The following is a 16,372-nucleotide window of genomic DNA, read 5'->3' as shown; positions in this document are numbered from 1 at the left end:
GAGCGTGATAGCGGCGCGTGCGACCGGCAGATGCCGTGACGTCATCCGTGACGTGCTTCTGTAGCGCCACCGCGCGAGTGGGCGGAGTCACTGCATCGTACGGGAGCCGAATGAAAATGTATAATTTTATTGCATTTCCGTCGTTCTGCACCTTCACACGCAGCACTGTGTGTCCGCATGAGTGTCCTCTGAACCTCTTTCACCTAATATATTTACTTTAGTACCACTGAGATTTTATAATTAATAATTTAATAATTCAGTATCACATTTAAATGTTCACGGTTCATGGTCACATGACAAGCAAGTTAAAAAAATAAAAATAAAACAAAAAAATAAAAAAAATATATATATATACACACACACACATATATATTTATATATAAGTTTGTGTATATGTATATTTATTCAGTTTTATTTTGATTGACGTAATTTAAAAATTATTTAAATTTATTATTTAAATTTTATTTATTAAATCTTTATGATTTAATTATTTTCTTTTCATTTGCAGTTCCTTTATGTACCCCAGACTTTTTTAGATCATGTTTGACTCTCTCCACAGCATTTTAAAGGGGCAATTTCTCAAAAGAATTGAAATAGATTTTGCTTTTTGTAGACTATGTATCTAATTTGCATATTAATGTCTTTTCGGGGAACATGTAATCAAAAAATAAGTGTATTACGGATAATAAATGGCAAGATTTTCATCATAATATCTAATATTTCCTAGGATTATGAAAATATAATTTCTTTCCCATTCACTTGTGTTCCAGAATGCCTAATAAACACTTTTTTCCCTCTAAAGGGGACATGAATTTAATCAATGTCCTGTTTCATAACAAAGTCAATTTTTGATTTGAAACCCCATAACATATTCCTTAGATGTTGATTTATGACAAACTACTTGAATACTAGATTTACATGATCATTACAAAATATCATGTTTTCATAAGGATGTTACATTTTTAATTAATGTCAGTCATTTTTAAAGACAGAGTATTTATGATCAAACATTCAGTATTTCTGAAAAGCCCTAAATGTTAATTTCATACAAGAAATTATGTGCTTTACAATAACAAAAAGGCAATGTGAATATTTTCCTATAACAAGAGCTGAATGTGACTTATTTGAACTTAATAAGACAACCTACAAAAAATGTGTGACATCCATTTATTACGCAATTAAGAGAAATTTCAAATTACAAAGATCAGTTTATGAAACACCTGAGTGTTCTGTAGTCAAACGCTGAATCAAGGAGGAACAAATCAAGCAGGATTCAATAATAATAATAATAATAATAATAATGTTTCCATGTCTGCCTGAGGAGTCGTGTGACGCTGAAGGGATGAGAGTAGAAAACTGCTCTTTAATGAAGGAAGATCACGTGGCAGAACTCAAAAACAGTATCAAGCCAATACATATTTATTCAGTTTGAATCCAGATTCTCCAATCAAGACCCAAACTCAACAGATGAAGCGCTGAAGCAATCCTCCCTTCACACGAATTCATCCTTTAGAAAATAAACACGATTTGTGATGTAAAACTGTCTTTATAAGAAGCTCCACCTTCAAAAATATGCTCTAGATCTATGAAACAAGCTTATATGAATGCATTAAAATAAAAGAATCAGATTAATAATTATTAAAAGTAATTCTTAATATTGCAATAATGAACATTTGTTGGAGAGATGCTCGGACTCGTATACAAACCCCGTGCTGATCGACACACACACACAAACACACGTGCACTCGTGACGGACGGTGCAGGGAATTCTGGGACGGGTCAGGGCTGTTCTAGCACCCTGCATTAGAGACGTAAAGCCCTGAACGCAGACATCAGCCCTGACCGCCTTATTTAACTTTCACTCATGATCGATGGACAGAGAGTGTGTGTGTGTGTGTGTGTGTGTGTGTGTGTGTGTTTTGGGCTGATCGGTCACAGGCTGGTACATGCAAACAGGAAGTACCCTAATAGTCTGCTGCCAAAAAAAACACAGACACCACGTACATCAGCACCCACCCACCCCACCAGGACTGAACTCTAAAACTACCAGACACAGAGAGAGAGAGAGAGAGAGAGAGAGAGAGAGAGAGAGACAGAGAGAGACAGAGAGAGACAGAGAGAGAGAGACACACACACAGAGAGAGAGAGAGAGGAGCTCAGGCTCGTTCTCCACGGATGCGGCGTGCCAGCTGGATGTCTTTGGGCATGATGGTGACACGCTTGGCGTGGATGGCACACAGGTTAGTGTCCTCAAACAGACCCACCAGATACGCTTCGCTGGCCTCCTGCACACACACACACACACACACACACACACACACACACACACACACACACAAGAATCACATGACCTGAGAAGAGTTCAGTAGCACTCAGATACTATAATAGTTTGACAGTTTTAGTAACTTTGTTGTGTTTTGTATAATATTAATGACATTTCATATTTTTTAAGTCCTTTCTGCTTAACAAGGCTGCATTTATTTGATTAAAACTACAGTAAAAGCACTGGAATATTATTCTAATGGAGAACATCTGTTTTCTGTGTGAATCTGTGTTAAAGTGTAAAGTGTTTCAGCATCATTCCTCCAGTCTTCAGTGTCACATGATCTTCAGAAATCAGAATAATATGATGATGATTTATTATTATATACTGTGATACACAACCACTAGAAATTAAAATACTTTTATTTGCCAGTGATGCCTTAAACTGATCAAAAGCAACAGTAGAGACATTTATAATGTTACAGTAGATTTCTATTTCAAATAATTGCTGTTCTTTTTAACTTTCTATTCATCTATGCATCCTGAAAAATAAAATCTATCACAGTTTCTAAAAAAAATAGTGTGTTCAACACTGATAAGAATCAGAAATGTTTCTTGAGCAGTAAATCATCATATTTTCATGATTTCTGGAGATCATGTGACACTGAAGACTGGAGGAATGATGCTGAAAATACAGCGGAGCATCACAGAAATACATTACACTTTAACACAGACTCACACAGAAAACAGATGATTTACATTAGAATAATATTTCACAGTTTTTCCAGTATTTTGATCAAATAAATGCAGTTTTAATGGTTTTAATCCACTATAATAACCCTGACCAGGACTGACCTGCAGGGCTCCGATGGCGGCGCTCTGGAAGCGCAGGTCGGTCTTGAAGTCCTGAGCGATCTCACGCACCAGACGCTGGAAGGGAAGCTTGCGGATCAGCAGCTCGGTGGACTTCTGGTAGCGGCGGATCTCACGCAGAGCCACGGTCCCGGGCCTACAGACACACACAGAGCGGTCAGCGCTCGCCCCGCGGCTCCAGACCCAACACGAGCCGCGGCTCAGTACCTGTAGCGATGGGGCTTCTTGACTCCTCCAGTAGAGGGCGCACTCTTACGGGCCGCTTTAGTCGCCAGCTGCTTACGAGGAGCTTTTCCTCCGGTGGATTTACGGGCGGTCTGCTTCGTACGGGCCATTCTGACACACGCTCACCTCAAACACACACACACACAGCATTACACACGCGCACAGAAACATGTACTGTTCACACATTCACACTGCACTCTGTTAGTCTGCCCCAGACCTCATACTAAACTATTAATTGGGTCTTGATACATAAAAATATATTTTTTTCTTTATTTGCAAAATATTTAGTTTATATTAATATTTAGTCACATCTGTTTTTTTTCCTCACTGTTCTCACAATTCTGTTCCTCACAATTTTTTTTTTTTTTAAATGCACTACTTTGTTTTCAAATGTAATATTATATATATATATATATATTACTAAGTTACTAAAGTAGCTTTAAGTAACTAAAACCGGAATAACATACAATTAAATAAATGGTGTAAATAAATTTCATTAATAAGGAAATTGTATAAATTAACGAATGTGATTTAAATAAATTGCTTAAAATAAAAGAACACATGATTAAAGCAAATTGATTAAAATTAATTAAAATGAATAACTGCTTAAAACAAATGTGATTAAATATATCAATTTTATTTTAAACTATTTTAGTAATGTACCTATTTTAATCTTTTTATTATTTTAATTAATGTTGATCACATTTATGTTTAGTTAGTTTAATCTTATTTTTGTTCTTTATTTTATCAGTGTTTCCTCTTTATTTTCCACGGAGCAGTTTGAAAACACCTGCTTCATAAAATATCTAATAATATAATGACGTCACAGACACTCAGTCATAAAAGTACAGTTGAGGAAAGACGCTTGAAAACAACAACAAGCTCAACGTTTCAATCATTCCACAAGAACCAGCCTCATTATAACAATATTCACGAGCCGACCAATCAGAGGACAGGAAACAGACCAGACGGCCAGCGTAAGCCCCGCCCCTCTTCTGTGAACATCATGGCGCCTATTTGATCCGCGCCGAAAACTGAGCGAGAAAAGATAAGAACTAACGATAATACTTCGACAATTTCTCTACGAATCTCCCCGCTGTTCTTACATATTACACTCGGAATACAAAGAAAACACCATAGGGCTGCAATATCCGACGGTTAAAGCAGGAATGGAGGCGTTTATGGTGTTTTTCGGCGTTTTTGAAATATCAGTTTATTCAGGATGGATTTCGCCGCTCAAGCGCTTCAGGATTTCCCTCAAATACACACAAACCCTCTCAAACCGACACGAATTCACAGACACCACATTTCCCGCCTAAAACAACAACTAAACTGAACACACTTGTGTTTTATCTGTCTTGTCGGCCTTACCTCAGCAGAAGTCGTGTTTAAAGCGTGTTTTGAGTGAAGCTTCACTGTTATTTACTGTCTCTTGCGCACAATGGCAGCGGAAATGCGACAATCGGCGGCTCCCACAATGCACCGCGGCAACCACATCGCGCTTCAACGTGTGAGAAAAAACAATCTTCATCTGTTAAAATAATCACACACTAGTGTCTGCACAGACTCTTAGCAGCATTATATTACATTCCGTTATTTTGTTTTATTGTACTCACTGCAGCACCGTTCTGTCAGATATAGTCATGTATTTATTCTTTATTGATTGAATACATTTTTATTATTTTATTTTATTCATTTTAATTTATTATTTTTAATATTTTTTGTTATTGTAATCTTATTTAAATCAAATGTCTATTTTAATCACATTTATTTTAGTCTATTTTTAATTATATTACTTATTGTTTTTGTAATATTATCCATCCATCCATATAATGAATATGATTTAATTATTTTTATTTTATTTGTTTTTTATTTATTATCAGTTTCTAATTTACTTTTATATTTTATGTATTTAAATAACATTTTATTATTTCTTTATTTGAATCATTTTTATTTAATCAAATTTATATATTTACATTATTGTAAAGAAATGTATTTAAATAATAGCATTATTTAATTGAAAAAATGTATTCTTGATTTTAACCATTTTTATTTATTTTAAATCAAATTTATATATTTACACACATTTTCATTATTAAGCATAATTTAATGTATTTAAATATATATTTTTAAATTGTAGCATTATCTACTTATTTTTATTCGGGTGACTATTATTTCTTGATTTTAACCATTTTTATTTATTTTAATCATATTTATATATTTACACACATTTTAATATCACAATTACACTTATAACATTTTTAACTGAAAAACGAGACTGGTGGTGAAATATTTCCATAAAACAGACTCTGTAACAGTTCAACACCAATTTATTGTCCAATTCTTTTTTCCTGTTGTACAAAGATTGGCTTTTTAGGACTTACACACATACAAAAACAAAGCAAACATAATCATCTTGTGATTCAAACCATGAAAGGTGTAGAAAAACCTGAGCGAATGTCTACTTAACTCATGAAGGATATATCAAATGGTATAAAATAGAGTCTGTTGCTACATCTGCTCCTCAAAAACACAATATTCAACAAAACGACAATCCCAGAATGCATCACCGACATCATATGCCAACCTGCCAATCTGTGCATCTCAGGAAAATTAATAACATCATTATAAAGCACTCAAACAATATACAAACAAGACTTATTTCAAGAAAAAAAAGTGTTTGATGAAGATTCAGACTCTACCAGTGAGGAGTTTAGCACCTGAAATCAGATTAGACTTCCAGTTCTTTCATTCAGGAACAGGAAGTGTTAATTAGTGCCTGGAGTCCTTAATTAATCACCCTGAGGGTTTGAACTCTTGTGCTTCAAATCACATGACGACACGACACAAGAGCTCGTCTGAGAATACAAAACCAACACACACACAGAGAGAGAGAGAGAGAGAGAGAGTGACCAACACAAACAAACACACACAGATGAAGAGAGAGAGAGACACACACAGAGAAAGAGAGAGGAGCTCAGGCTCGTTCTCCACGGATGCGGCGTGCCAGCTGGATGTCTTTGGGCATGATGGTGACACGCTTGGCGTGGATGGCACACAGGTTAGTGTCCTCAAACAGACCCACCAGATACGCCTCGCTGGCCTCCTGCACACACACACACACACATACACACACTTTTATATGTATTATAATATATGTATTATTATAACAGTATACATTATTATATTACATGTATGCTGCCATGGAGCAAAAATATAAAAGGTAACTTTTTATTTCACAATGACTTTTTTCTTGCAACTCAAATTTTATATCTTACAATTGAGTAATTTTTTTCTCGCAATTCTGAGAAAAAAAAATCATATTGCAAGACAAACTCAAATCAGACTTTTTTTCCTCAGAATTGCAAGTTTCTGCATTTATGTCTCGCAATTCTTCGTTTACATCTTGCAATTTTTCTTCATTTACGTCTCGCAATTCTTCTTTGGGAAGTCGTGGCCTAATGGTTAGAGAATCGGACTCCCAATCGAAAGGTTGTGAGTTCGAGTCTCAGGACGGCAGGAATTGTGGTAGGGGGGAGTGCATGTACAGTTCTCTCACCACCTTCAATACCATGATTTAGGTGCCCTTGAGCAAGGCGTCGAACCCCCAACTGCTCCCCGGGCGCCGCAGCATAAATGATGAACACTGCTCCGGGTGTGTGCTCACAGTGTGTGTGTGTGTTCACTGCTCTGTGTGTGTGCATTTCGGATGGGTTAAATGCAGAGCACAAATTCTGAGTATGGGTCACCATACTTGGCTGAATGTCATGTCACTTTCACTTTCTTCGATTTTTTTTTCATTTATTTAACTAGGAAAGTACTCGTTGAGATTAAAAATCTCTTTTTCAAGAGTGTCCTGGCCAAGATAGGCAGCAGTACAACCATACATACAACACAGAATACACAATAACATAAGACAACTAAAATAGCAGATACAACAACCACAAATCCTTATATTGTAAAAAAGCTCATAAAATGATCAATTTGCTATTTTCCCATAAACAAACAAATATCAATCACAGACAGAGAGACAAGCTGACATCTTGGATTTGTCAGGTGGCAAGAAGTTTAAGTCTCGCAATTCTTCTTCGTTTACGTCTCCCAATTCTTCTTCGTTTACGTCTCCCAATTCTTCGTTTACGTCTCGCAATTCTTCATTTACGTCTCCCAATTCTTCTTCGTTTACGTCTGGGAGACGTTTACTTCTCCCAATTCTTCTTCGTTTACGTCTCGCAATTCTTCTTCATTTATGTCTCGCGATTCTTCGTTTACGTCTCCCAATTCTTCTTCGTTTATGTCTCGCAATTCTTCTTCGTTTACGTCTGGGAGACGTTTACTTCTCCTAATTCTTCTTCATTTACGTCTCCCAATTCTTCTTCGTTTACGTCTCGCAATTCTTCTTCGTTTACGTCTCGCAATTCTTCATTTACGTCTCCCAATTCTTCTTCGTTTACGTCTCGCAATTCTTCTTCGTTTACGTCTGGGAGACGTTTACTTCTCCTAATTCTTCTTCATTTACGTCTCCCAATTCTTCTTCGTTTACGTCTCGCAATTCTTCTTCATTTATGTCTCGCGATTCTTCGTTTACGTCTCCCAATTCTTCTTCGTTTATGTCTCGCAATTCTTCTTAGTTTACGTCTCGCAATTCTTCTTCATTTACGTCTCCCAATTCTTCTTCGTTTAAGTCTCGCAATTCTTTGTTTACGTCTTGGATTCTTCGTTAACGTCTCGCAATTCTTCTTCATTTACGTCTCCCAATTCTGCGTTTACGTCTCGCAATTCTTCGTTAACGTCTCGCAATTCTTTGTTTACGTCTCACAATTCTTCTTCATTTATGTCTCACAATTCTTTGTTTACGTCTTGGAATTCTTCGTTAACGTCTCGCATTTCTTCGTTTACGTCTCACAATTCTTCGTTTACGTCTCACAATTCTTCTTCATTTACGTCTCACAATTCTTTGTTTACGTCTCGGAATTCTTCGTTAAAGTCTCACAATTCTTCATTTACGTCTCCCAATTCTTCGTTTACTTCTTGCAATTCTTCGTTAAAGTCTCACAATTCTTCATTTACGTCTCCCAATTCTTCGTTTACTTCTTGCAATTCTTCGTTAAAGTCTCACAATTCTTCATTTACGTCTCACAATTCTTCGTTTACTTCTTGCAATTCTTCGTTAATGTCTCGCAATTCTTAGTTTACGTCTCACAATTCTGTATTTTTTCTCTGAATTCTGAGGTTACATCTAACAATTGTTTTCTTGTTTCTAGATTTTTATGTCACAATTCAAACTTTTTTCTCAAAATTGTGCACTTCTCTAAAATGTAAGTCAGAATTATTAGATAAAAAGTCTATTTCTTTATTCCATGGTGGAAGCGTGCTCCCATAGAAAAAAATAAACATACTTTTATATTAACAAATATAAGTGATCTTCTGGAGAAGTGTGAAGCTGTGTCTGACCTGCAGGGCTCCGATGGCGGCGCTCTGGAAGCGCAGGTCGGTCTTGAAGTCCTGAGCGATCTCACGCACCAGACGCTGGAAGGGAAGCTTGCGGATCAGCAGCTCGGTGGACTTCTGGTAGCGGCGGATCTCACGCAGAGCCACGGTCCCGGGCCTACAGACACACACAGAGCGGTCAGCGCTCGCCCCGCGGCTCCAGACCCAACACGAGCCGCGGCTCAGTACCTGTAGCGATGGGGCTTCTTGACTCCTCCAGTAGAGGGCGCACTCTTACGGGCCGCTTTAGTCGCCAGCTGCTTACGAGGAGCTTTTCCTCCGGTGGATTTACGGGCGGTCTGCTTCGTACGGGCCATTCTGACACACGCTCACCTCAAACACACACACACACAGCATTACACACGCGCACAGAAACATGTACTGTTCACACATTCACACTGCACTCTGTTAGTCTGCCCCAGACCTCATACTAAACTATTAATTGGGTCTTGATACATAAAAATATATTTTTTTCTTTATTTGCAAAATATTTAGTTTATATTAATATTTAGTCACATCTGTTTTTTTTCCTCACTGTTCTCACAATTCTGTTCCTCACAATTTTTTTTTTTTTTAAATGCACTACTTTGTTTTCAAATGTAATATTATATATATATATATATATTACTAAGTTACTAAAGTAGCTTTAAGTAACTAAAACCGGAATAACATACAATTAAATAAATGGTGTAAATAAATTTCATTAATAAGGAAATTGTATAAATTAACGAATGTGATTTAAATAAATTGCTTAAAATAAAAGAACACATGATTAAAGCAAATTGATTAAAATTAATTAAAATGAATAACTGCTTAAAACAAATGTGATTAAATATATCAATTTTATTTTAAACTATTTTAGTAATGTACCTATTTTAATCTTTTTATTATTTTAATTAATGTTGATCACATTTATGTTTAGTTAGTTTAATCTTATTTTTGTTCTTTATTTTATCAGTGTTTCCTCTTTATTTTCCACGGAGCAGTTTGAAAACACCTGCTTCATAAAATATCTAATAATATAATGACGTCACAGACACTCAGTCATAAAAGTACAGTTGAGGAAAGACGCTTGAAAACAACAACAAGCTCAACGTTTCAATCATTCCACAAGAACCAGCCTCATTATAACAATATTCACGAGCCGACCAATCAGAGGACAGGAAACAGACCAGACGGCCAGCGTAAGCCCCGCCCCTCTTCTGTGAACATCATGGCGCCTATTTGATCCGCGCCGAAAACTGAGCGAGAAAAGATAAGAACTAACGATAATACTTCGACAATTTCTCTACGAATCTCCCCGCTGTTCTTACATATTACACTCGGAATACAAAGAAAACACCATAGGGCTGCAATATCCGACGGTTAAAGCAGGAATGGAGGCGTTTATGGTGTTTTTCGGCGTTTTTGAAATATCAGTTTATTCAGGATGGATTTCGCCGCTCAAGCGCTTCAGGATTTCCCTCAAATACACACAAACCCTCTCAAACCGACACGAATTCACAGACACCACATTTCCCGCCTAAAACAACAACTAAACTGAACACACTTGTGTTTTATCTGTCTTGTCGGCCTTACCTCAGCAGAAGTCGTGTTTAAAGCGTGTTTTGAGTGAAGCTTCACTGTTATTTACTGTCTCTTGCGCACAATGGCAGCGGAAATGCGACAATCGGCGGCTCCCACAATGCACCGCGGCAACCACATCGCGCTTCAACGTGTGAGAAAAAACAATCTTCATCTGTTAAAATAATCACACACTAGTGTCTGCACAGACTCTTAGCAGCATTATATTACATTCCGTTATTTTGTTTTATTGTACTCACTGCAGCACCGTTCTGTCAGATATAGTCATGTATTTATTCTTTATTGATTGAATACATTTTTATTATTTTATTTTATTCATTTTAATTTATTATTTTTAATATTTTTTGTTATTGTAATCTTATTTAAATCAAATGTCTATTTTAATCACATTTATTTTAGTCTATTTTTAATTATATTACTTATTGTTTTTGTAATATTATCCATCCATCCATATAATGAATATGATTTAATTATTTTTATTTTATTTGTTTTTTATTTATTATCAGTTTCTAATTTACTTTTATATTTTATGTATTTAAATAACATTTTATTATTTCTTTATTTGAATCATTTTTATTTAATCAAATTTATATATTTACATTATTGTAAAGAAATGTATTTAAATAATAGCATTATTTAATTGAAAAAGTACCTGTAGCGATGGGGCTTCTTGACTCCTCCGGTAGAGGGCGCACTCTTACGGGCCGCTTTAGTCGCCAGCTGCTTACGAGGAGCTTTTCCTCCGGTGGATTTACGGGCGGTCTGCTTCGTACGGGCCATTCTGACACACGCTCACCTCAAACACACACACACACAACATTACACACTTATTTGGACCCCCAAATATGATCATCCTTATATAAGGGGCACATCCTAAAAATTGTATAATTTAGTTTAAATGTTTTTGTTTATTAAGCTATTCATTATTCAGTCTAATTTATTGATTATTCAAACTTATATTATTTAACATCAGTCCAATAAATCAAATGTTATTTTATTCGATTTAGTTCAAACTAATTATTTAGATTAAATTAGACTTTATTTTTTTTATCAAATGTAATTGTTTAGACTTTTGTAAATGCATTTATTTTAACATCTAATAATATATCATAACATGTTTACAGTAAATTTGTCATAAATGTACACCAGAGTAGATGACTAAAATCAGATAGAAATCAGATTGCAATAATGCACTTTTTCAATATCTTTAATGTATAATTAATAAAATGTATACATGTTTAGAGTTGTGTGCCAGTCTGAAATTATAAAATAACATTTTTAGATAAAATTACTGCATTTTCTACAAGTGTTTCAATTTAAGCCTTGTATTTGAAAATATAATTGCTTTTCGTGCTGTTCTCCTTCAGATGATGGTGCACTTCGCTAAAATGATAAAGTTTTGGTTTCTGATTACGTTCACGCTTCCCGTTATATCAGCTGGTTCCACAGGGTTTCCCATGGTTACAGTGACATCAGTCAATCAACACATTCTCCGCCCATTTACAAGCGGTCGGCGGCGTGGCTTCAATCACTCCGCGCCAATCAGCGCTCAGTGTGTCCATCCAGCCCCGCCCCCTCAGGCTGATTACATAATGGCTGCTCGAAATGTGAGAGAAGAAACAAAACATCAGTGTTCTGTGCGAAGCTTGAACAACACGATTTGTACCACTCTACCGATCACGTTTAGCGACGTACAGCGGTGGCACACACTTTCAGAAAGTATGTTTGAAAAAACTACTGCGAGCAAAAGCGCGCGAATGACTTTGTTTGAAAGGAAGCAAGCAAAAAAATAACGCATTTTTCCCTATTGCAGCTTGAGACACTTTATTAGCGTTTTCAGCGCACGATACACATATTTATCACCGAGCTGAACGTCTTCGTCTCCTGTCATCGGGACCGGGTGGAGCGCGTGCCGCGCAAGGACTTACCTGTCCGGTGCTTCGGGAGGTTTTCTTCCGCTGCGGCGGGTGTTCGCTGCTTGAAGACCGTTTGAGGTGAAATGGCTGATAGTCAGGGTTGCCAGGGATTCACGACAAAACCCGCCCAACTGCTATTCAAAACTAGACCAGTGGGGTTACAAAGGGTTTCCCCGGCAAAAATTGCATTCCACTGGCATCCCGTTATTTGGGCCGCTTCAAACCGCGGACATGAAAAACAACCCGCTGCAACAGTGTTACAGAAGCCCTTTTCCGCGGGAAAACAACTGCTGATAGCCTATCATCATCTTCGTTGCCAAGTCCGCGGTTTTTACCCGGTAATGGGACATTTTAACACTGTTGGAGCTACACTACTGCGAATTTTACCAGGGCAACAACAATAAAAAAAAATAATTTCGCTCGGAATAACCCAGCGAAAAAAAAATTGGTTTAGTTTTGTGTAACAGTTGGGCGGTTTTTTTGTTGTAAAAACCTGGCAACCCGGGTCTCTGCAATATATATATATATATATATATATATATATATATATATATATATATATATATATATATATATATATATATATATATATATATTAATTTTTTTTTTTTTTACACTGCATCACAACCTAAAAACCTCATTTTAAGACCAAATCAGCTTTTATTACATTAAACACACTATTCTCGTGTCTTTATTGACATTGTACTACTATAACAAGATTCAAGAGTTTTATTTGTCACATACCAAATTATATATAGCATACATAACCAGCAGTGAAATGTGAGTCAGGTCCGCTCCATGGACAGTGCAATTATTAAAGAAAAACAACACAGATGGAAATATACATAAATATAGCTATGTAAGAATGAAATAAAAGTAAACAATAAAAATATAAGAATAAAATATAAAAAAGATGTATATTGTAGAATTAAATAGAACGCAAAATAATGTGCATGAACGTAAACTGAAGTCTTAAATATTAAGATGTACAGGGATATACAGTCGTGGCCAAAAGTTTTGAGAATTACATAAATATTGGAAATTGGAAAAGTTGCTGCTTAAGTTTTTATAATAGCAATTTGCATATACTACAGAATGTTATGAAGAGTGATCAGATGAATTGCATAGTCCTTCTTTGCCATGAAAATTTACTTAATCCCAAAAAAAGCTTTCCACTGCATTTCATTGCTGTCATTAAAGGACCTGCTGAGATCATTTCAGTAATCGTCTTGTTAACTCAGGTGAGGATGTTGACGAGCACAAGGCTGGAGATCATTATGTCAGGCTGATTGGGTTAGAATGGCAGACTTGACATGTTAAAAGGAGGGTGATGCTTGAAACCATTGTTCTTCCATTGTTAACCATGGTGACCTGCAAAGAAACGCGTGCAGCCATCATTGCGTTGCATAAAAATGGCTTCACAGGCAAGGATATTGTGGCTACTAAGATTGCACCTAAATCAACAATTTATAGGATCATCAAGAACTTCAAGGAAAGAGGTTCAATTCTTGTAAAGAAGGCTTCAGGGCATCCAAGAAAGTCCAGCAAGCGCCAGGATGGTCTCCTAAAGAGGATTGAGCTGCGGGATCGGAGTGCCACCAGTGCAGAGCTTGCTCAGGAATGGCAGGAGGCAGGTGTGAGCGCATCTGCACGCACAGTGAGGACAAGACTTCTGGAAGATGGCCTGGTGTCAAGAAGGGCAGCAAAGAAGCCACTTCTCTCCAAAAAAACATCAGGGACAGATTGATCTTCTGCAGAAAGTATAGTGAATGGACTGCTGAGGACTGGGGCAAAGTCATATTCTCCGATGAAGCCCCTTTCCGATTGTTTGGGGCATCTGGAAAAAGGCTTGTCCAGAGAAGAAAAGGTGAGCGCTACCATCAGTCCTGTGTCATGCCAACAGTAAAGCATCCTGACACCATTCATGTGTGGGGTTGCTTCTCATCCAAGGGAGTGGGCTCACTCACAATTCTGCCCAAAAACACAGCCATGAATAAAGAATGGTACCAAAACACCCTCCAACAGCAACTTCTTCCAACAATCCAACAACAGTTTGGTGAAGAACAATGCATTTTCCAGCACGATGGAGCACTGTGCCATAAGGCAAAAGTGAGAACTAAGTGGCTCGGGGACCAGAATGTTGAAATTTTGGGTCCATGGCCTGGAAACTCCCCAGATCTTAATCCCATTGAGAACTTGTGGTCAATCCTCAAGAGGCGGGTGGACAAACAAAAACCCACTAATTCTGACAAACTCCAAGAAGTGATTATGAAAGAATGGGTTGCTATCAGTCAGGATTTGGCCCAGAAGTTGATTGAGAGCATGCCCAGTCGAATTGCAGAGGTCCTGAAAAAGAAGGGCCAACACTGCAAATACTGACTCTTTGCATAAATGTCATGTAATTGTCGATAAAACCCTTTGAAACGTATAAAGTGCTTGTAATTATATTTCAGTACATCACAGAAACAACTGAAACAAAGATCTAAAAGCAGTTTAGCAGCAAACTTTTTGAAAACTAATATTTATGTAATTCTCAAAACTTTTGGCCACGACTGTACAATGTGCATATATGCATTTTACTGTGGTCTTAAATATAAGATACACAGGAATGTACAAGAATCAAATGTGCAAACATGGTGACACTGTCAGTGTGTCTATGTGAGGTAGTGAATAAAATGAAAAGGATAAAGTGAACATTAAGTGGAGGCATGAGGATGTTAAGGGGCTGGTTAAGAGTTTAGGAGCCTGATGGCCTGGGGGAAGAAACTCCTCCTGAGTCTCTCGGTTTTTGCCATCAGGCTACGGAAGCGCTTACCAGATGGCAGCAAAGTGAAGAGATGGTTACTGGGGTGGATAGAGTCTTTGATGATTTTAACAGCTCTGCTTCTGAAGCGTTTGAGGTAGATGTCCTGCAGAGAGGGGAGAGCAGACCCTGAGATGCGCTCAGCTAAGCGCACAACTCTCTGCAGGGCTTTGCAGTCTTGACTGGAGCTGTTCCCATACCACACTGAGATGCACTGAGTCAATACACTTTCTATAGCCCCAGAATAGAAAGTTTTCAGGATTGCTAGTGAGACCCTGAATTTCCTCAGCTGTCGCAGATGGTACAGTCTTCGCCTGGCTTTATTAACCTGTGTGTGAATGTGAGTAGTCCAAGTCAGGTCCTCGGAGATGTTTACACCAAGGTACTTGAAGCTGCTCACCCTCTCCACAGGGGTCCCGCTGATCATAAGAGGAGTATAGGGCTGCTGCTGTCTCTTCCTGAAGTCCACAATCAGCTCTTTAGTTTTGCTCACATTCAGAAAGAGACAGTTGTCCTGGCACCATGATGTTAATTTCTCTACCTCATCCAAGTATGCGGTCTCATTATTGCCAGTCAGAACTCAAATACTTAGTATGGACATGCATGCACTTTAGTTTAGTCTTAATAAATGTAAATACTTTAATGTTTACTTTGCCGATAGATTTCCATCTATCAGGACATTGCTACTGATTGTGCAACATCTATAATGCTAGATTATATTGTTTGTATTTACTTTTTATACTAAGCTCTATCATATATTTTTATTTAGGCTATTTTTATTGAAAACATCTTCTAAACATAGAAAATATATCACTTCATACAGTGACTTGTATATTTTAATTGTTTTTAAAGCTTTTTTAATAATTTAACTGGAAATAGTCTCAAACAGAAGTGGGTCCTGCCGTTAAAATCATTGCAATTTGTACATTTTGTTTCTTTTCCCCAAGTACCATCAAATCAAAACATTTTCCAAATGTAGATTTGAAAACAAAAAATTACTTTAAGTATCTTTTTTTTTTCTGCAGAACAGCTTTATGATCGATTCAAATTTGTACCCACTTTAAGTATCTTTAATTACTATATATACTAACATTTAAGATATAAATAATTAAATACAATGCTATTATTGTGTACATTAATGTTTTTGCATTGTAACCACCTCAGAATTTCTGTAATTACATCTATTATTACACTGTTATTTATGTATATACACAATTAT

General features: G+C 36.9%; 2 protein-coding genes across 2 annotated transcripts; both read right to left on the bottom strand.

Moving 5' to 3' along the window:
- Positions 1–1,472: 1,472 nt before the first annotated feature.
- LOC132123316 (histone H3.3A) lies at positions 1,473–4,884 on the bottom strand. Its single transcript, XM_059533866.1, has 4 exons — positions 4,732–4,884; positions 3,343–3,486; positions 3,118–3,271; positions 1,473–2,285 (listed from the first exon to the last, which is right to left on the bottom strand). Exons 2-4 carry the CDS (start codon positions 3,468–3,470, stop codon positions 2,157–2,159), a joined length of 411 nt encoding a protein of 136 aa, XP_059389849.1. The 5' UTR covers positions 3,471–3,486; positions 4,732–4,884; the 3' UTR covers positions 1,473–2,156.
- A 788-nt stretch (positions 4,885–5,672) lies between these two features.
- LOC132123315 (histone H3.3A) lies at positions 5,673–10,580 on the bottom strand. The gene is made up of 4 exons (XM_059533865.1): positions 10,429–10,580; positions 9,040–9,183; positions 8,815–8,968; positions 5,673–6,466 (listed from the first exon to the last, which is right to left on the bottom strand). Exons 2-4 carry the CDS (start codon positions 9,165–9,167, stop codon positions 6,338–6,340), a joined length of 411 nt encoding a protein of 136 aa, XP_059389848.1. The 5' UTR covers positions 9,168–9,183; positions 10,429–10,580; the 3' UTR covers positions 5,673–6,337.
- Positions 10,581–16,372: the final 5,792 nt, after the last annotated feature.

Source organism: Carassius carassius, chromosome 41 (genome assembly GCF_963082965.1).
Source record: "Carassius carassius chromosome 41, fCarCar2.1, whole genome shotgun sequence".
NCBI lineage: Eukaryota > Metazoa > Chordata > Actinopteri > Cypriniformes > Cyprinidae > Carassius > Carassius carassius.
The sequence above is the reverse complement of the archived record's forward strand: the minus strand, read 5'-3'. Positions and strand labels throughout refer to the sequence as shown.